This window comes from Beta vulgaris, chromosome 2 (genome assembly GCF_026745355.1).
Source record: "Beta vulgaris subsp. vulgaris cultivar EL10 chromosome 2, EL10.2, whole genome shotgun sequence".
In the NCBI taxonomy this organism is placed as follows: Eukaryota; Viridiplantae; Streptophyta; class Magnoliopsida; order Caryophyllales; family Amaranthaceae; genus Beta; species Beta vulgaris.
In genome coordinates, this window is record NC_079203.1 from 55,049,506 (window position 1) to 55,071,402 (window position 21,897).

Consider the following 21,897-nt stretch of genomic DNA (forward strand, 5'->3'; position numbering starts at 1 on the left):
ACTACCACATATATGCATCATGCATAAAGACTACACATACACCGGGCGCATGTGGACCACACATACACTAGGTGTATGTGTTAGTGTTACTAGTAAAATTTATACCTTGTATATGTGTTACTACTAAAATGTATGATATTACTAGAAATATTACAAACTTACAATGTTTCGACAAATAATTTTGTTTTTAATGATTTAATTTGTTCTTTATCTTTGTTTAAAAAATTTATTTTATGATATTTTCTTTGTTTAGATTTGTATGAATCCTTTGTTTAAAACAAAAAAAGAAATGTAAATTTTTTTCTTCAGATTATTCATATATTAGCTTCATCTTATTCATCTTTACTATTTTTCTGCTATTGATTTCTACTAAATTTTCCTGTCGATTTCAATTATTAAATTTGTTTGTAGAAAAATAATGTTTTATTTTCATCCCTACCATATAATAAAATTCAATTCAAAATATAATCACTAGGGGAAAAAAAAGGAAGGGCTGCGCCTGCGGAGGAAGGGCTGCGCTTTTTCTAAAAGCGCAGCCCTACACAACAGAAGGCCTGCACTTTTTTATAAAAGCACAACTCTTCACTTAGTAGGGCTGCGCTTTTAGAAAAAGCGCAACCCTTCTTACTTCAGAAGGGCTACGCTTTTATAAAAGGCGCAGCCCTTCTGACTAAGTAGGGTTGCGCTTTTGAAGAAAAGCGCAGCCCTTCTTAAAAAAAATTGAAAAATTCATCTTCGCGGGCTTCAAATATTAAGCGAGATTCATCAAATATATTATCCCTCATTCTCTCTCCTCTCTCACGTCCCTCATTATTCCTTTCCTCCTTCTCTCTCATCCTCTCTTCTCTCTCAAAAACTCCCATAAACGTTTACGACAAAAACCCTGAAATGATTTGCACTAAACATGCCGACGGAGTCCGATTGCCTATTGTGATACCTTTTCGGAAGCGGAACGGGCCAACGAGTCAAACTCACCGCTATGCCGTGATGTTTAGGCTTTTTAAGCCATCCGAGTTCGTTTAAGCCTCCAAATAGGCATTTTAAGTTTTTCTGAATTTTTTTTTCCCTTAAATTATGTATTAGGGTTTTGTTTTATGTATTTAAACATTATTAGGTTAATGTTTGGAGGTAGTTCTTGTATTTTCAGATCTATAATGTTCTTGTATACTTCTCTTTGTTTTGATTAATGTTCTTGTATACTTCTCTTTGTTTTGATTAATGTTCTTGTATTTTCATCTTTGTTTTGATTAATGTTCTTGTATTTCCAGATATATAATTTCTTCTCTTCTGTATATTAGTTTTTGTTTCTTTTTTTCATTTTCGTTTCATTCTTTTTTTTGTTTTGGGTTTAGTATTTTCGTTTCTCTTCTCTTCTGTTTAATTTCAGAAAATGTGAGATTATGAGTAAAAAAATGTCAAAAAAAAATTTTTTTTTTAATTTTTTTTTGGGTAGGAAGGGCTGCGCTAGTTAGGAAAAAGCGCAGCCCTTCTAGCTCAGAAGGGCTGCGCTTTTTCCTAACTAGCGCAGCCCTTCTAGCTTAAGGGCTGCGCTTTTCTAGCGCAGCCCTGCTTAAAAAGTGAAGGTCTACTGAAAGGGCTGCTGTCAAAAAGCGCAGCCCTACAGGCCTTTTTCAGCGCAGCCCTTCTTCATTTTTCCACTAGTGAATATTTCAATCGTCTATGTGTTATGTAAATTCAAATATCGTTGAACAACAAAACAAGTTCAAATGATTGTAAGTGTATAATGTTTTTAGTAACAATATATATTTTAGTAGTAACACATACAAAAAGTATATATTTTTTTACTAGTAACACATACATCCAGTGTATGTGTGACCCACATACATCCAGTATATGTGTAACCCACATACACCGAAAGTATATGTATCATCTCTCATGCATCATCATGTATGAATAAAATCTAAACTTTTTTGGTTCTTTCGTACACGGAAAAACATACTAATATCCATACAACATATGCCACCATTATCAAAACCCTAACTATTTACTTTAAGAATCCATCATGAATGTCGTGAAATAATATATTTCATATGTTTAGGCTCGGGCATAGGGTAGGTAATTCTTGCAGAATATCATGCATGTTTCCACTTTCCTTCTCCTTGCTAAGTTTCTTAATGTCTCTTATGAACCCCTCCCATCTCCAGTGACTTGTTTGGATGTTTTCTTATAGGTCATGATGCGAGATATCTTTAAAGAGAAAAACGATCTGAATAGTGGCGGTCAATTAACCATACTTTAGACCAAGGACCCTTGGGTTAAATGGTATCGCTTCTTATCTCCTACATGGGAGATCAAGGTTCGAATTTTGGTGGAAGCAAATTTCGATATTGTTGGGGAGGGGGGAGGGGGTTGGGGCTTGTTGGGCCTCTGGATGAGTGGCCCTGTGCGAAGGTAGCCCAGAGGTAATTCATCTTACCACGGGTCCCCGAATGGGGGCAAAAAAAAAAACAACCATACTCAGAAATTGTTCATAGTATTATACATTTCATTCAATTAAGTGATGATATTTTCCCCTTGTTTAATCAAGTTGTTCAAATAGAAACCGAATAAATGAAAAATGTTGCATTATCTTTTGGCAAATAAAACAACAAATTGGAAGAATAAATTCTAAATATTTAATCGAATACGATATTGAAATTTAGGCTTTAATTTCTTCATCTAATTTTTGCGGAATTGAAGATCAAAACAAACTTTCACATGTTAAGGGGTCGTTTTGCATACTGTCAGTTTAAAATCTTTGGTTTTTGGATTTTTGAAAGCATATGATATAGGCTGTGTAATGAATTTTAAATTAGTCATACTTATATCTAGGCTATGTTTAGTTCACCTGAAATTTTCTGATCTGAACTTATCTGATCTGATCTGAACTTATTTTTTCTGATTTGATTTGATCTGAACTTATTTTTTCTGATTAGAAGATCTTATCTTTTAGATTTTTCTCAATATATATGAAAAAATATAGTCATGTGGGGTCTTGTTTGATTCGTCTCAATGAGTATTTTATTAATATTCAATTATTATAATTTTTACTAATATGTAATGAAAGTTATAATGATTTTTAAATATAAGCATGATCTGAACTTATTTTTTCTGATCTGATCGGATCTGATCTGATTAGATCTGAAATAAGCAAAAATAAGGTGAACTGAACATAGCCTTACTATGTTTATCCTAAAATCGACAACAAAAAGCTAGAAACAACTATAATTTTCATAAGTGACACAGAGAGAAAGTGAGGGAATATCAAGGAGCTTATTAGAGAAAGAAAGTTGGAACCACTTATATAACCAATCAAATTTGAGTATTGGATAAAGTGGTTATGTGGAACAATTAAATGATGGCAAAGATGTAATAAAAGATAAGTATTTTTTACTACTTTGAGCTACGTGTCACTTATTATGACATTTTTTTTAAGAAGGAAATGTGTCACTTATTAAAAACGGAGGAAATATAAGATAAGATCAGATAAGATAACTGTTTAATTTATCTTCACTCATTTCAGAAAAGTTAAATAAAATAAGATAAGATAAGATCATTAAATCAAACACACCCTTAATCCAACCACATGCAATATGCATAATTAGTTATAATCTGCCTCTTAATTTTTGTTGTTTGACTCATTCGTGGATTTTCCCTCTTAATAGTTATCACCGAGCATCTAATAAGTAATAACAAAATGCACAAGATGAAAATCTCAAAACACACACATTAGTATCGTATATAGTAAACTCAAGGCAAAGTACATCCTGATCGAGAAGCCACTATAGATAGCATTCATACTTGTCGTCAAGGCTTTCATCCTTTTTTCGCTTGATTACAAGCATTATCATTTTTCGTCTGTTCACCCCTTGATCGTCGGACATAATTATTAATTCCCGTTCTCCGCTTTTTATTGATGATAAATAAAATATGAAGACGTAAATCATTTAATCTATTTAGCGTCAAGTTTAAATCGCAGTTATGCAAAGACTAAAGATGGTACATATATGTATGAAAAACTTTAATATTTAGTATCATGTATATGTGAGCGATTGTCTTAAAAACTAAAGAAAAGATTTCCTCCAAATTGGATAAATAAATTTAAATGGTAGTTTTTTTTTTATCAATTATTACTCATTTTGTTTATAGCTTTTATCATACATAGGGGTGTACATGAGTTTTAAAGCATGGTACATATAAGGACTTATTACTCATTGTTCATTTGAAAAGCTAAAATTGAACAATAATTATAAAATGGTGAAAGCTACGCATGAGTAAATGAGAAAAAAATTGTCTTGGATGTACCATACACATAATACACCAGGACATTTGCGATCTTTTGTCTCAAATAATGCCAATTTCACTTTAATTTTATCAATTTAAAACTATAATTACTAATAAAATTGATATTTAGTTTCAAAGACTCATTTTTATTGGTTGAGACTGGTTTTTGCCGATACCATACCTCTAAGCAATTTATTTAAAACAAAAAGAGTAAAAGTTAGATAATAGACATAAATAAATTAAAATTGAGAACAGAAGTTTCTAAAAGGGAAAATGGGAAATTGAAAAATGTCAATGTTAAAAGTTAGGGGAAAAGTTATGCTTCATCTAGAAAGTAAAAAAATTTACGTTGTATGAGTAACCTTTTTATAAATTTCCAAACAAGAGACATAATTTGATTTGGCTTAAGTTAATTGGACAAAGAGTATAAGCATCTCCACCTAAGAAGGAGTATTATTATTTAACAAACATTATTGAACATGTATGGATATTTTTTTTTCTTATGAACAAGTGATCGCAACTACAAAGAATTTTATTGTCATGTCAAAATCAGCAAAAGAAAGTTATATACTATAATCATTTAAATGCTTCTTAGAGGATAGGTTTTACAAAATTTGGAAAGTTCCCCCACTCTTTTTCCCACCAAATTAGTAGTTCATCGGAGGAAAAAGAGCAATACAATTGCTTTTGTATATAAGAAGGTTCGAATTTTAAAGTGTAGAATCCCTTTTTTATAAATTTTTAGAAAGAGAAATTTTGGCAAAGAAAGAAAAAAAAAAGTAAGCATTATTTGTCCAAGTTGGTCATTAGGAAAAGCACACGTCCTTCCTAGTGCAGTGGATCGGATGGACATTGTTATATATACCCATCGTGTAGACAACGCCCACTACTAATAAAGAATTAAAAAAATATTAATTATGTTGAGTTGGATTACATTATCACAATCCTCAACAAGTCTTTATTAATGGTGGGTAGTCTACCCGCTGGGAAGACAAAGTTTTTTCCACGGATGTGAGCAAACGACATTACGCTAATGTCAAACAGTCAAATGGCCACTCCCATTTTCTGATTCTGTTGCATGGTTCAACTCGATCTCTACGAAATAAGTAGCACAAATAAAGATGTGTATGTAGACTATAGTAACATACTTTATTCGTGTTGTTCAATATTCCATCCGTGACAAAAGTGGTTAAATATCTCCTTTAGCTTGAGTTTTCAAAACTTTTTGCAAATTTATGTGGTATTAAGAACAAGTGATGCTCTTTAAGATAGATATAAAGTAAAAGTGTATCGCTGAGTAAGGGTGTCAATGGTGTGAGTCGAGTTTGAGTTTGAGTTTGAGCTAGCTTGACTCGACTTGTTAGTATTTCGAGTCGAGGTTGAGTTGAGTCGAGTTCACTCGAGTCGAGTTTTGACCGAGTAAATTTCAAGTACCTTGTAAGTGTCTCCTGTTAAAAGCAACCCTAAGGTAGAATTTAAATATTTTGTTATTGATAATTGGGTATTTGAGTTTGTCACGAGTTTTCGAGTCGAGTATCGATCGAGTTGCTCAACTCGACTAACATTTTGAGTCGATCTCGATCTCACTCAAATCGAGCTTTGACCGAGTCAATCTCGAGTTGTCTCGTCTCATTTACACCCCTACTCGTGAGATAGGAGAGATGAAGACGGTAAACTTATTAGACTAGTTACAAGTCTAACTAACAAGTGTTAAGATCAATATGAAATGTTATTGAGAAACTAATAAGCATTATACTTTGTTTGAATGATGACCATCTTTTGATTGATTCAATTAGCAAATAGATATTTTTCGTCGATAAATTATAAAATCGAAAAGGAAAACTTATCATCATATATCTAAAATTTGCGGTATTTTTCCATATTAATTTCAAATTGATTTGTTTATAAATGATACTAATTTTGTGATACTCTTGAATGATCCCAAATTGAAATAGAAAATACTGAATAGATTGTTTTTGAAATAGATTTAATCCTGAATACATCATACTTTTTTATCTGCATCTTATAATAAAACGTAGGATCTTGAATGAAGTAGAACTTGCCTTGTAAATTGAATAATTTTGATTTTTCTTTTTTATCAAAAGTTTTGGATTTTTGAGTTGATTTTGGACCAATTAACCAAAGATATTAATCTAGATACTATATTATGGACTTGTGGTCAGAAATGGAATTTGAAGAGGTTTTGAAAAGGAATTTTAAGGCTCTTGTTTTGTTCATCTTTTGGTCCACATCAAGTAGACAACGACAATTTATCAACTGATTTGCAGACAGCAGAATTGAATTGTACTGAATTGAACTAAACTGAATTGAAATGAAATGAATAGTGATATGTGAAAGTAAAAGTATTGTCCAGAGCTGAATTGAACTGAATTGAATTGAATTGAATTGAACTGAAAATAAATTAGGGATAACATGTTTAAGTAGTAATACTGCTATTTTATGTAAATTAGTTTGATATCCTATGTAAGTCCATATCAAACTGGCTTCTATAGAAATAAGTCTATATATATATAGGTTAATTATTCAACCTATAATTAGGCCATACTGGTACTAAGTTCAATCATCTCACACATGACAAAAAATTATTCTTAAGATTTCAAGCTTATCTAAAGCAAAAGTTTGCATTCGAAAAGAAAAATTATGCTTGCTATCTTTAGCAACTGATATTCTAGTTAATGTTCATGTAACACATGATATATTTTTAAAATTAGGTGATGAAAAAGGAATATTTATATTGCCACTTGCCACAATTTTGAGTGCAATAATGAGAAGAAAAAAAAAAAAGGATCTTAAAGCACAATGAATTTGAATGCACTCTGTATAAGCTAAGGAAAACATCTAAACTATCTATCTATACTAATATATTAAAAGGCGTTCCTAAGAACGTATATGTGCCACGTGTCACCCTCCCTCATCAAAAAAAAAAAAAATTGTTTACGTAAAGATTCAAACCCATAGCCTCAAGTATGAAAGTAAGAAATCCAACCATTACTCCACCATACTATTATTGATTTTGTAATCAAAATTAATGATGACATATGAATGGAAAACGTTTGAAATACATATAATGAATAAGATGAATTTTCTAAATGAGTATGAGAATACTTATTTAGCTACTAATAAATTGTACAAAGAGAAAATCCGGGGGATCGCCCGGGCCTAAATACTAGTTATAGGGCTAAATGAAGCAGCATGGTGATGGTATTATGGTATGTAACTATTGTATGCTAGGATATTCTGTGAAAATCTTTTGTCATTATAAATCTTACTATCTTAGACAATTACTAATTAGCCACACTGGTATTAAAAATTGCACATCTCTTGGATATTTGGCTATTCAAAATATAACAGGTGACATATATGAAATAACCATTTTTCTTCCAGACTATAATTTATAAAAATGAGTCAACAAATTATTCACTATATGTTTACTTTTTTCTCATATTTTCACTAACTTTTTTTATTTACCATTAAAGCTGATTTTAGGACAGACTAACAAATTAGGACTCAAATTTTATCCAAGAGTGAATGATAAAATGAACAAAATGCGCCTCAATTATGTATAACCTTTGCGAAAATGTTGTTGACTTCCTTAATTATATAACAATATGACTGTGCTATTGAATAGAAATTACATCAAATTTCTTAACAAAATATAATTTTGATTGTCTAAAAAATGACTCGACTTGATGGTTTGGCTTTGTAAATGTACGACTTAATCTTAGTAAAAAAAAGAACTTAATATCTAAATGTACGACTTAATCTTAGTAATATTTATTTACTATAATGCCACTGGATATACATGACGATTACATATTTAACCCCTATAACTTGATATTAATTATATTTATATACGATAATACCTCTTGATCAATGTACAAACTTTGTACGTGAAGGAGATTGATTTAAAATTTCCCCTAAAGAACTAGTGGCATCACTCATACCATTCACTAGTATTTTTATACACTAAGGGTCCGTTTGGTTGGAAATATTTTAGGCTTGGAAACGGATTGAGGTAACACACTCCCTTATTTTATGTTTGGTTGGGTTATCCATTTTTTTCACTCCCTTACTAGCCCAATTTTGATTCTCCCATCTTGAAACCCTCCTCACACACATGAAACAAAAAGTAAGGGAGTCATTAGGCCAATGATTCAATTCCTACATCAAAACAAACAAGTGTCTAAAGTAACACATTCCATTTCCATTCCATCCTTTCATCCCATTCCATTCCCTTTCCATTCCTTATTTTGAACCAAACGACCCCTAAATGCCTAAATGGTCTTAACTCCTAATACTTGAACGAAGAATCTCCAAGTGGTATGGTATATGCCTATATTATGGACATATGCATGGACATGTTCTCACGATAATTGAATAGGCTTTTTAATAATTTGCGGTATGGGAGTTGATTTATACTACTATTTAGTATTTATAGTACTACTATAAAAATACGGTGCAACGATCATTGAAGGAAAACAAAAACAAAAAAACTCAAATCATGAAAGAACATTTGCTTTTGTGTGGAAAAGACTCAATGGCATCACCTAGCCGTACTCAAAAGGTTATGCAACTTTTTCATTAATAGAACTTAATTACTTTTACTTTGGCCAACTTGTGTCATATCAACTTAAGAAATGTTGTCATTTGTACTTATACTTTACTAATCTTACTATGACAGTATTTTTGCAAAGATTAAGTGCTGGAGAAATTTAATTTTATGGAATGTTAAAGTCCAAATACAAATATGGAATGTAGAATTTGTATTAAGTAGTAAATATGTAGAAATCAAATAGATTAAACCTGGATTATAAGAATGAGTTGCGCCGTGGTATGATGGTCATTGCATTAAAAACGAATTTCGTCACCACCGGTGTGTATTCACGAGGACGTTCGTCCCCCAAGGTTCACACAACTATCTCTGACTCTGTGCATCCATATCAAGCATTGATATTTCTCAAGAACTGCTCAAATCTTAGCTAGAGAGAAAATAGTGTAGGCTTGTATAGAGTTTATTAGAAAATAATAATAGATCTCGGTGTTTGGGGAGTAGTATTTATATATATAAAAGAATAGAAAAGAAATCCCACAAGATTGTGCTCGCCCGCTCAGGCCCGAGAACGAACAGCGATAGCAGGCCAAAATCGAGGAAAAAAGGAGCCCGCCCGATCGAACCCGAGACCAAAACCTCGCATAAAAAAGAAAAGACTGTCTGGCCCGGTCGGGCGCGAAGCTACAACTCTCGCATTGATTTGGACGTTCTCCAACATAATTCTCAAGAATTAGAAATTAACACAATACTTCCAATAACAAACCACTAGCACAAATTAGTAAATACTCTTAGTAGGAGGACGAGATTAGATAGAGAGAAAATCAGCGAGGCCGACTCAAACTATACGGAAGCCTTATACGGGTTGGGCTAATTATTAATAATTGGGCCCTCCAAAGAAATTTAAATGAAAAAATTATAAATGGTATTAATTAAATTAAATAATCATTTTTTTGTTTTAGTGTAGTATCTAATATTACCTCTGTTTTTTTAGTTGCAACGATTAGACATTTTTCTACTCACACTTTATGTCTAATCGTTGCAACTAAACAAACAGAGGTAGTAGTTAGAGGTGATCATTTTGGCCCGACCTGTTTTTGGGCAGATTTTTTCGGCCCGCGGTCGGTCCGGCCCGATTTTTTTGGCTTTGGGCAAGCTAAAAACGATTTTTTAGTCTATTTTTTTGCCCGACCCGTTTTTGGCCCGCAAAAGCCCGCTACTTTAGGCCCGAAATAGCGGGATTTGGGTACTAAAATTCGGCCCGAATTTTTGCCCGGCCCGGCCAATGGGCAAATGTATTTTGCCGCCGCCCGGCCCATGATCACCTCTACTAATAGTATGTGGTAGTCTTTTATAAATTGAATAATCAAGAGGCAAAGAACAATTAACTCATGGTACACCCGGGTGTACCATGAGGATGGTACACCCAGGGATATTTTTGTAATAAATTAAAACTTCATGTGCTCATTTGACACCAAATTTGCTCATATGGGCATTATGCTCATTTACTCAATTTACTCATTTTGCTCATTTTGTAATAAAAGTGTTTGCTCATTTTCTTAAATGAGTAGAAATGTTTGCTCATTTGTTCATTTTAATCATTTGCTCATTCGCTCATTTTGCTCATTTGGAGAAAATAATCTTGGGTGTACCATGCTCATGGTACATCCAGGTGTACTATAAATATTCTCGGCAAAGAATTAACACATACTCTCACTATTTCTTTTTTAATTTGCATACTTTTTTTTAATTTCTTTTTAATCTACATACTCTTATTTTTTCTATTCAGGGTTACATGTTTCGTCTAATTCAATGTAATGATAAACTTTAAGTCTTTAATGGAAATTGCTGATTCATCAAAGAAACATATCGGTCTAGTCCTCCTCTTTTCCGCTCATGTCATCTTCTTTTTAATATTCTAACCCATTTTTCTCTACCTTCTTAATTTATCTCTCATATTTTTATACTATATTCTTGAGGCCATAGTGAAAGTAAGTAAACTTAAAAAAAAGGTAGGAGGAATGTATAGTAGATCATGTCTTTTATTCAAATGAAGCCATTATTATTAAGTAATTGGGATATATATTATTGTAATTACCGGATCACGCCTTTTTCTATTCCACAAAAAAAATAAAAAAAATCCCCTTTGTTACGCATTAATTATTTTAGTTTCTTTTTGTACATTTTTCACGTTGTCAAAAAAAAATTTCAACGTAAGATAGTTATGGTTAAAAGTGTATGTGGTGATCAAGATAATCTTTTGGCAGATCATGGGAGTAGAAAAATCCACTTGTCTCCAAACTTGCTCACCCAAAAAATTGCTCCATCCAAAAATAAAATGCTGAGCAAAATAAAAATCCTTGAACTGATATACTAAAATCGTGGAAGATCACCTCCCCTAATATTTTGACATAATCCCTAGCATAAATAAAACACGTTTTATTTTATAAAGAATACAACTGAAATTGTTCCTAAATTATCTCTATTATATAAGCCAGAGCTATGTTGTCCCAATAAAATGTCTTTTTTATTCGTAGCTAAATATAAATACTTAATTGGATATTCAGATATCCTACAATTATATCCTTTCCTAATTTAAAGATGGGTCAAAAATTCCAATAATAAATTAAATAACCTTAAAAAAAAGTAACTTGAAATAATGAGAAAAATAGTTACTCAATAAAAAAAATTACAATGTTAATTTGACTACAAACTTTACATCTAAATGTTTATCTCAATTTCTAAAAACTTTATAGATTACCGTAGTTTGTATAACAATAATTATAAATCACACTTATGTAATTATATTTTGATGAAATTCATTAAGAATCGATCCAAATAATCGACTCAAGCATTGCGTTTGCATAGAAGACTACCAACTACTCCCTCCGTCCCATAATATAAGTCCTGATTCTATTTTTACGCGGGAATTAAGGTAAAGTGGAATCTTGTTTTATTTTGGATAAAAATATTCATTTTTATTGGGAAACACTTACATTATTATATCTTTGTAACAAAAAATAAAAACTGAACATTAATGTTGCATGGTTTAATGTGTAGTGGAGTTTAATAGGGTAGAAGATTCCAATTTGTCATTAATTATAGTGCATTGGAAGCTGAAATTATGAGGGCATTTTGAGAATAAAATTATTTTCATGAGGGTATTTTGGGCATAATTATTGATTGAAAATAGAAATAGGACTTATATTTTGGGACACCTTATAAGGAAACCGGACTTATATTATGGGACGGAGGGAGTAATACTTATCTACAATAGGTGGGTAGCTATTCAAATTCAAAATCGGATCATGCTAATCTTAAAATTAACTGTTGATATATTGACTTCAAAATCAATTTTAGCTTAAAATTAAATTATAACAGTGTTGAAATCACAGTTGGATTTGAAGTAATCAATGTATATATGGAAATAAGCACATCATATCAAAACTGGATTTATAAACCACAATAGGAAATAAAATCCTAAGTAGTTGGCCATATCAAATGTGTAGTCACTAATGCTAATTTCATGTAATACAGACAATTTCCAATTTATTGAGAGACGTAGTAGTCAACAAGATGAACTTCATTTGGAATTTCAACTCAATAATTGAGAAAAAAAGAAGAAGAAAACTTTAACAAAAAGGTAAGTAAATACCTTTTTTATCTAAACTGATTTTCTTTTTTTATTCTTCTTTTGTTTCTTTTCACATTCTAAATCTTAATAGTCCATCAGATTGAATATCTCCTCAATTCTAGGATGATTTCTATTATTCTAGGGTCAATTTTTGGCATCTTTATTTTAACTCTCTTGCTTGTTTAAGAGATTAGCTTTGCATCTGATTTTTAATATATGTCCATCCATACTTGACCCTATAGGTAATTTCACATGCTTTATGCAAAATGGAGAAAATCCGAACAACAAATCGAAACAGAGCGAGTAAATATGAACGAGGGATAATAGATCAATGATCATTACTAATAATAGATACTATACTATAGTTTAACAATTGTTCTTTTAATAAAAAAAAATTGGTGCTTCACAGGAAATTTGGATATCCATCCCACTTTGTTAAGGACAACAATCGAACCCCCTATCACTACATCAGATGGGTGAAATCGTGAAAGACAAAGAGAGGGGCTTCAGGGGAAAGTTTAATCGTGTAAACTATTGAATAATCCTATTAGTTATGTACTTCCCGTTTAAACGTTGAGGAATATCTTCAACTATTTAGATCAACCTTGATTCTTAAAGAGTAGAAAACATGAAATTGAATACCATAACGACATGGCAATGCCATACTATACTTCTATACAACCAAACTTGCTTGGTGGAGGTACCAATGATGTCTTGGTATAGTGGTTAATAAGATTAAAGTACTGTGAACGACAGGTCACAGATTCAAATTCTCCCTCCCCTTCTTTGTACTGCCTTATTGGCTCAAATGGATAAAAAAAAACTTGCTTGGTGGAGGTGGTGGGAAACTTATCTTGTGACTTTAAGGTTACAAGTTCGAACCCATTACCTACTTGAACTTGCGAGTATAGATTCACTTCTATCCTCTAAAATCTCAAGCGTTTACCCTATATAGCTAGAGTAACTGACCTGCGAAAGGTGCAGTCCGATAACGTTCTTCTCCTTACTAATGATTCCCTAGGTTGGGCCAAATTGAAATACTATACGTCTATACGCCTATACGGCTATACCTATGGTTATATACCACTATACCAGTATATCAAGCAATCAATATCAGCAAGGGATATTTTTTTTCTTCTGGATAGAACAGGGGACCAAAATTAGCATCAGCACGTTGATCATACCCACGTGATAAGACTACAAACTTGATCCGACAGACAACAACTGTAGTCCGTAGGCATACTGAATAGTGAATAGATGGAGGCTATGTTTAGTTCACCTGAAATTTTCTGATCAGAACTTATCTGATCTGATCTGAACTTATTTTTCTGATCTGATCTGAACTGATCTGATTACAAGATATTATCTTTTAGATTTTTCTCAATATATAAGAAAAAATATAGTCATGTGGGGTCTTGTTTGATTCGTCTCAATGAATACTTTATTAATATTCAATTATTATAATTTTTACTAATATGTTATGAAAGATATAATGATTTTTAAATATAAGCAAAATCTGAACTGATCTGATCTGAACTTATTTTTTCTGATCTGATCTGAAATAAGCAAAAATAAGGTGAACTGAACATAGCCGGAGTCTTCCCCACATAACTAGAAATTGACCTCCAATCATATGCTCTAAATTTTAGATTAGTGTAAATGTAGTAGTGTTTCTTATAGGTTGGGTGAAGTCATATTGGGCTACACCTAACATATGTTGGCCCATCTTCTAAATTGGATAAAAAAAATGGTGATCAACCACAATTAGATAATTTTACCAAAAAAAAAAACAATTAGGTAAAGCAAAGTTACACTATAATTGAAAATGTAAATAGATTCGTTGATAATTTTCTAATTTGGACTGATCTGAGATAATAGCAATAATTTAATAATATTAATAATTTGAAATTTGCCCGATCCGTTAACTTATGGGAGACCTACGCCATATAGAAACGGTCTACCTGAAATTGTCCCTTGGCCCGTAGGTCATGACACAAGGTTAGAATTCTAGCTCTGGAAAATAAACGAGACAAATACTGACAAACGAATTTTCTATCCCAATTTTACATCCACATTTCACCATTAAAATTAAGTAAACAACTTTGAGTTTATCATGTGTCAAAATTTAGGTAAAACTAGACATAAGATGGAAGAAAGTCAGCATACAATGAGACATATAATCTCATTTCCAAATGTTCATTACAAATATTAATCTTGGTGAACACATCCTAAGTTAAAATTGTTTTAGTTTGCATCTTTTTGACTTATGTTCTCATAATCACCCCAAAGTGTCATGAGTAAATGATGTCTTAGGCTCTAATTCTTGTGTTACGTGTTAGTGATGTTTTGGTTTGTATAACTTCCAAAGTTCATATGATTATTGTTACTATTGCTTTCCATTTTAAAATATTAATTCCCAATCCTCTTTATAAAATTATAATTTCACTTTGACATCTTTATTTTCCATATGGATTATATATATCATCAAATCATCAATGCCTTGCACTTTTTATCCAGGCCAAGAAAGTGAAGTTTCTTTCTATATTTGAAGCAAATAAAATTTCAAGATAAGATAGTAGATTAAAAATAACTACCTAAAATTTGAGATATGTTTCTAAAATGAACTTTTTCGAATATAAGTAGAGTAAATTCATCGTAGTTTTTAACATAGACTCTAAAAAAGTATATACTTTGTACCATTTGATGAAACAAAATGCAAAACATTTATTACAATACACAATCCATTTATAATATACTTAAATTTTACAAAATATTTGCTCAATTTTTTATTTATTTTTTTTACAAAATATAACCAACTAAGTTATTTATCTTCATGAATTATGAAATAATAAAATCATTATGATACTTTTTGATCAACTAACTAAAAAAAGAGCTACATATGACCATGAATCATGATGCTTATATTTTCAAAAGATTACAACATTTTGATACTACAAATAACATTAATATACTTTACTAACAATACAATAAATTAAAAACATTTACATGTTTACTAATAATACAATACTACAATACTACAAAAATTTACTAATAATTTTACTAAAAATTTACATAATACAATACTACAAAAATTTACTATAATTTTTTTTACAATATACAATAATTTACTATGTAAATTTATATTATAATATAAAAATTTACTACAAAAATTTTACTATAAATTTTTTTACAATATACAATAATGTAAAAATTTACTTCACATGTTTAATAATAATATTGAAATTAATATACAAAAATTTCATTTACATAAATTTTAGTATAAAAAACCAATCTTTTTGTCTTATACAGAATCATATCCAAAAAAAAAAAAATCTTACTATACAAAAACATAATTCAAGTTTCATTTTTCTTAATTTGAGCTAGATATAGAAAACTTTAGTTAATTACTAAAATCTCCCTATAGAAAAAAGAGTGAGCCCCACATTCCACTAAGTAAGAAAAAGCCCAAAGAAAGTCTTCCTCCTCTCTAACCACAAAATCATTTCCTTTCCAAATTCACAACCTCCATTTTCCTTTTTTTCTCCCCCAAAAAAAATAAAATTATATCTAAAATATAATTTTATTATAATTTTTTTTTACCTCCCTTCACACCTCTCCCTCTATATCTCTTTAAAATAATATTTTTACCTTTTTAAGGAAAAATATAATCTTTTTTTTTGGAAAGTAGAGAAAAAGGAGGATCAAAGAAAATAGGGAAGATGGGGTGGTATATAAAAGTGGCCATCCCCAAACAATCGGATGAAGAAATAACATCTGCTTTCTTATGTTCTCAAGATCATCATATTATTCATCATCATAATAATAATCATCATCATAATAACAATAATAATAGTAACGTTTTATCTTCATCTTCTTCTTCTTCTTCACCTTCTTCTTCTTCTTCAATAACCTCAAAGTTAATGTCTTCTTCAGACCCAGAAAATGCTTCACGCCCTACTAATGGCGCTTCTCTCAATGATAATTCTTCTAACCAATCACAAACCGTTGTTGTTCCCCAAACTGCCCATCAGATTAGCACTGGTATTTTTCTCTCTCCTCTATTATTATTATTGTTTCCTCATTATGTCACTTGTTGTTTCCTTTCTTTTCTTCTAACTATTCCGTTTTAAATGCGACAAAGAGGTATTATTTGTGATATATAAACGAAATGGAGGAAGTATGGAAATTTAATTTTTGTCTGTTGAAATGTCATTTTCTTTCGTGTTTCATTTAAGTTGGGTCGTTTTTTTAATTTGTTTATGCGTGTCCTTTGGTTTAGTAAGTTGTTTGATGTTTGCGTGTTTGTAAGTTATCAAGTGTACTCGTAATTTTATCATACATTCGGGTGTAATTTCATGTACATCGTATGCACCTGTGTAAAATGGTGAGATTTGATATGACAAAGAATTCAAAATTTAGATGTTTTTAATTCTTTTTTGATCTATATAAGCTACGAAGATAGTACAAAGTACAAATAAGGAGAACGGAAATTCGAACCTATAACTCTTTAGATTGTAAAATACATATCTTTTTGATATAGTCATCAATCTTCATGCATAGCTAATCTCAGAGTTGGTTGCTCTTTTCCCGCTTTTTTTGTTAACAAATGTTTGTTTGTATTGGTCTTTCACGGGTGCAATTCTAACTTCGAAAGGTCAAAGTGGTAACTTTTAAATTTATAAATGTTACTTTATTTTTCTTTTTGGGTAATATTTTATTAATTTTTTAAGTGTAAAATTGGACCCATATGCAAATTGGAGTACCTTATGGCTTATGTCACTCCTAGAACTCTAGTTGCCACAAATTTCATGTAAAGAAGAATTTTCTATTCACGAGGGATGATATCATGGATTCATGATACTAAATGATACTTCCTCTGTTTTTTAAGTTATATTACGACTAATATGTTTCAATTGAAATACTTTTTTTTTCTAGTTCCTACACTTCTTGTTTTCACCTTATCCATCACTTTGATCGGTGATTATCTTGAAGACTTAAACTATGCATAGCAAAAAAAATTTTAAAAAAATTGATATTATGAAAATATGCATTGATATATATCAAATAAAATCTCATTTGACTATGTTATTTCTTATACATAAGGAATAGCTAATCTATCAAGGTTAGTTAGTGAATAATAATTATTATGCAAGCATAGCATCTTAAAAAAATATGAAGTACTTCTATGAAACCAACATTCTTTTATACTTGTATGAGGTTATTGAAGATTGCACCCAAAAAAGCAAGGTTATTGATTTCATGGTGATATATATTTTCAAAAAGTTAAATCTTGTTCCTCTATTAATAACTTCTCCAAGTAAAAATATTAATGATCAAAGTTGTTCATTAGCCAGGCCTACAACACAATAGTAAAGTGTATATGATTCAATAAATTTGAGAGTATTTTTTTTAAATAAATTGATAAGAAGAAATCTTCTTGACGGTCTCGCACAAGGTTCCCACCCAAAGGCCCATTATAACAAGCCAGACACCCCAACCCCCTCCCCCCTCCCCCTCCCCCCTTAAATCCCAAGCAACACTCGGGGTAGGAATTGAACCCTAACCTTTTCTAGAAAATATAGAAAAGCTTACCACTTACGCCAAACCCAATTCCTAAATTTGAGAAGTATTTATATACTAATAACTGTCTAGAATTAATTGTTACACTGATGGTAGAATATCTGTGATTAGTATTTCTTTGTCTTAGTTTAGTATTACTGATATATATTTCTGTAAATGTTTAGTATGTTAAATCTACTTCTAGTCTTCTAAACTAGTAAACTACTGATATCTTCTGTAATGTTTTTTTTTTTTTTTACTGTGGGATAGATTCATGGCTGCAAGCTGGATTTGTTCTGACAACTGGAATAAACAGTGCATATGTACTTGGATATTCTGGGGCCATCATGGTGCCTCTTGGATGGATTCCTGCAGTACTTGGTTTAATGGCTGCTACTGGAATTTCTCTCTATGCAAATTCCCTTGTTGCTAAACTTCATGAATTTGGTGGAAAAAGACATATTAGATACAGAGATCTTGCAGGATTTATTTATGGTAGGACAAAAAATCATGACTAATTACTTTGTTAAAGAATTGTTTCTTTTAATGCATAACTTTATCAAACTAATTATTGATCTAATACTACAAAATATGTATATTATGCAGGTCCTAGAGCTTATAAACTGACATGGGCTTTGCAATATATTAATCTTTTCATGATCAACACTGGTTTTATCATATTGGCTGGTTCTTCTATAAAGGTAAATCTGAAAAGATCGCAACATTTTGACTTTCACGGTCTTTAATGCAATATTTTCACTGTAGATGGTCAAAATTTACGAACTTTGATATCAGTAGTCAAAGTGGTGCGACTTTTATATAACTGGAATTGATTTGGGATTATAGTATGGTTAAAGTATATTGGTTATTATAGTAGATATTGAGACAGAAACTATGTTTTTGTAGGCTGCATATACTCTGTTCAAGGATGATGATGCGTTGAAGCTACCATATTGCATAATCATTGCTGGGTTTGTATGTGCACTATTTGCCATAGGGATACCTCATTTGTCTGCTTTGAGAATTTGGCTTGGAGTTTCGACGTTCTTCGGTCTGATTTACATTATAATAGCTATTGCTCTTTCACTTAAAGATGGTAATATGCTTAGTTCTATTTCGAGTTTTTACCCATCTTTTTTCATTTCTACAGAACACTTAAACTTGAACAGTTGAACACTTGAACTATTATTCCTCAATCCTCATGTGTGGGTGTGTTATACTCCATGTTAGGAAGTACTATTGAACTGATTTTCACCATTCATAATAAGTTGTATGTAGTTAATTCAGACATCAAATGAGGAAATGTAGTGAAACATGTGAATTATATTTCGATCTATGATAAAAATCATATACCATATTCATGAATGCCGAAACTCATTGTGTATAAGAGACATGATCATTCTGATGTTCTTGTTAGAGTTGCAGGAGTGGTTGCTGAAACCTTCCCGGTGGTAAGATTTTATTATATGTAATCTTTTTATTGTATATGGAAACTCTGCTACTATAGCTGCCTTATGTTGCTGCATTTTAAGCTCACCTTGCATCTATGCAAAAGCTATATTTAGTTCATCCTGTATTACTTATATAAATGGTTGCATACATCTTTGAACAACCAAAGTTACAGCTTGCATATATAAAAAGAGGTCATGTTAGAATTCCGAAATGGAGTCACTTTCTATAGGATAAGGATCATTCTAAGTTTTGATGTGTGAAATTTATTACTGATTTGCAAGAAATTAACATCAACAGGCATGCTTAAACTTGCTTTACTTTATTTTACATGATCTGTCATATATCGAGAATTTGGAACCTGTTTGTCCATGGCATAGACTGAAAACTATTCTTTCATATCAAATATGTATATATGTCATATGTAGTCGCTTAGGTTCTGTTTTCCACATGATATAAAGATTTGTGCTCTCAGTTATAAGATCTAGTCTATTTTGGTCTAGTCTGGTGTCGGACTAATCTGATCTGATATAATATGATTTCAACATGAATGAGTAACAAGTTCCTTATATAAGTTGAAGAGAACATAAACTTAATGATCTGGCACTATGGTTATAGTTCAGCTATGAACTAACCATGCTTTGTCTTGCTTCTGATGTGATAAACTAAAATCGGGTATGTGGTGAATGGTGATTTTACAGGACTCCAATCCCCGCCAAGAGACTACACCCCTCCGACAAAAAGAAACCAAGTATTCACAACTATTGGAGCAGCTGCTAATTTGGTGTTTGCATTTAACACAGGAATGCTTCCTGAGATTCAGGTCTTCGTCTCCCCCTTAACATCGATTCACAAATCTATTTTAGCACTTCAGTCCTGATCTATGTTACTCGGACTTTAAATAACTTCTGGTACTCGTGTTAGACCTCAACACCTTCCAGATCCGAGTAAACATAGATGTCACACTCTTAATTTTCATTTCTGACATGTTTTCGGGTGATTGAACTTTGGAAAACAGGCAACAGTGAGGAAGCCTGTCGTTGAAAACATGATGAAAGCCCTGTATTTTCAGTTCACAGTTGGAGTTGTACCCATGTATGCTATTGTATTTATAGGTTATTGGGCATACGGCAACAAAACCTCATCTTATCTCCTGAGCAGTGTCCATGGTCCCGTTTGGTTGAAGGCCTTGGCTAATATTTCCGCCTTCCTTCAAACTGTCATCGCTTTACATGTATGTTTACATCGCTTCACCAATTTTAAATACTGTCTGATAAAACTGAAAACTGAAAACTGACAGTAATACTGAACGGTTAATACTTTTGTTCCATGTTATTCTCAGATATTCGCGAGTCCAATGTATGAATACTTAGATACAAGATTTGGGATCTCAGGAAATGCATTAAATCCCAAAAACCTTGGATTTCGAGTGATTATAAGGGGAGGTTACTTAGCACTAAACACATTTGTTTCGGCCCTGCTTCCGTTCCTAGGCGATTTCATGAGTCTAACAGGAGCTATCAGTACATTCCCACTCACATTCATCCTAGCAAATCACATGTATTTCAGGGCTAAGAGAAACAAGTTGAGCTTAGCAATGAAGATATGGCTTTGGGTGAATATTGTTTTCTTCTCATGTATGGCTCTAGCTTCCTTCATTGCTGCTTTGAGACTAATTGCTACTGACTCCAAAGAATATCACCTCTTTGCTGATTTGTGAACAATTAATTAAAGTATGATTAACACATATTCAAATGTTTTTAAGTAATTAATTAGATTAAGTTTTCAGCATTTTAGTAGAATTTTCTTTTTCTTTCTTTTTTTTTTTCCTTTAACTGTAGTGTACACATCCTATTATTGGCTTATATTGTCCATATGGGATTTTCCTATGATTCTTCATAGTGGTAAAATTGTACTGCATTGTATTGGAGAGAAGGATAAAGAAATGAAATAAGAAAAAGAAATGGAAGAATATAATTTTTTTCCAAACTTGCTTTTTCTCTTTTGTTGCTTTTCACCAACATCATGCATTTTTATGCTTTATAATTTGCTTATTTTCATCTTTATGCCCAAGTCATACTCCATATTGCCTTTATTGAATATATTAGGCTCCTACGACTCAATTATAAAATGCACAAGTTTATTCTTCTTAATGCAAAAGAGAGAATGGAGCGTCCAATAATCAGTACATGAGGTTTGGTAATACAAATAGTCAAATGCTTCTGGTACACCCTAGATGGCATATTCATTCAATGTCCAATATACTCCCTCCGTCCCAAAATATAGTTCTCATTTCCATTTTGGGTGTCCCAAAATATAGTTCCCATTTTCATATTTAGTTCCACATTTTTCCGTAATTTGTCTAGAAAAATCGTGTCCCATCATTTATTTGCTTCTTAAA

The 21,897-nt window shown here is 31.5% G+C and overlaps 1 protein-coding gene across 1 annotated transcript; it reads left to right on the forward strand.

The window, feature by feature from the left end:
• Positions 1 to 16,070: 16,070 nt before the first annotated feature.
• Positions 16,071 to 21,485, forward strand: LOC104903897 (proline transporter 3). The gene is made up of 7 exons (XM_010692035.4): positions 16,071 to 16,529; positions 18,318 to 18,542; positions 18,654 to 18,748; positions 18,954 to 19,143; positions 20,198 to 20,319; positions 20,515 to 20,730; positions 20,839 to 21,485. The coding sequence occupies exons 1-7, from the start codon at positions 16,208 to 16,210 to the stop codon at positions 21,214 to 21,216; spliced, it is 1,548 nt and encodes a 515-aa protein (XP_010690337.1). The 5' UTR covers positions 16,071 to 16,207; the 3' UTR covers positions 21,217 to 21,485.
• The last annotated feature ends 412 nt before the right edge of the window (positions 21,486 to 21,897 follow it).

Excerpts from the sequence above, each read along its gene's own strand:
- LOC104903897 (XM_010692035.4), top strand. The coding sequence starts at position 16,208 with ATGGGGTGGTATATAAAAGTGGCCATCCCCAAACAATCGGATGAAGAA. Across the intron at positions 19,144-20,197 it reads TGCTCTTTCACTTAAAGATG|GACTCCAATCCCCGCCAAGA; the intron begins GTAATATGCTTA and ends GTGATTTTACAG. Across the intron at positions 20,731-20,838 it reads AAACTGTCATCGCTTTACAT|ATATTCGCGAGTCCAATGTA; the intron begins GTATGTTTACAT and ends TGTTATTCTCAG.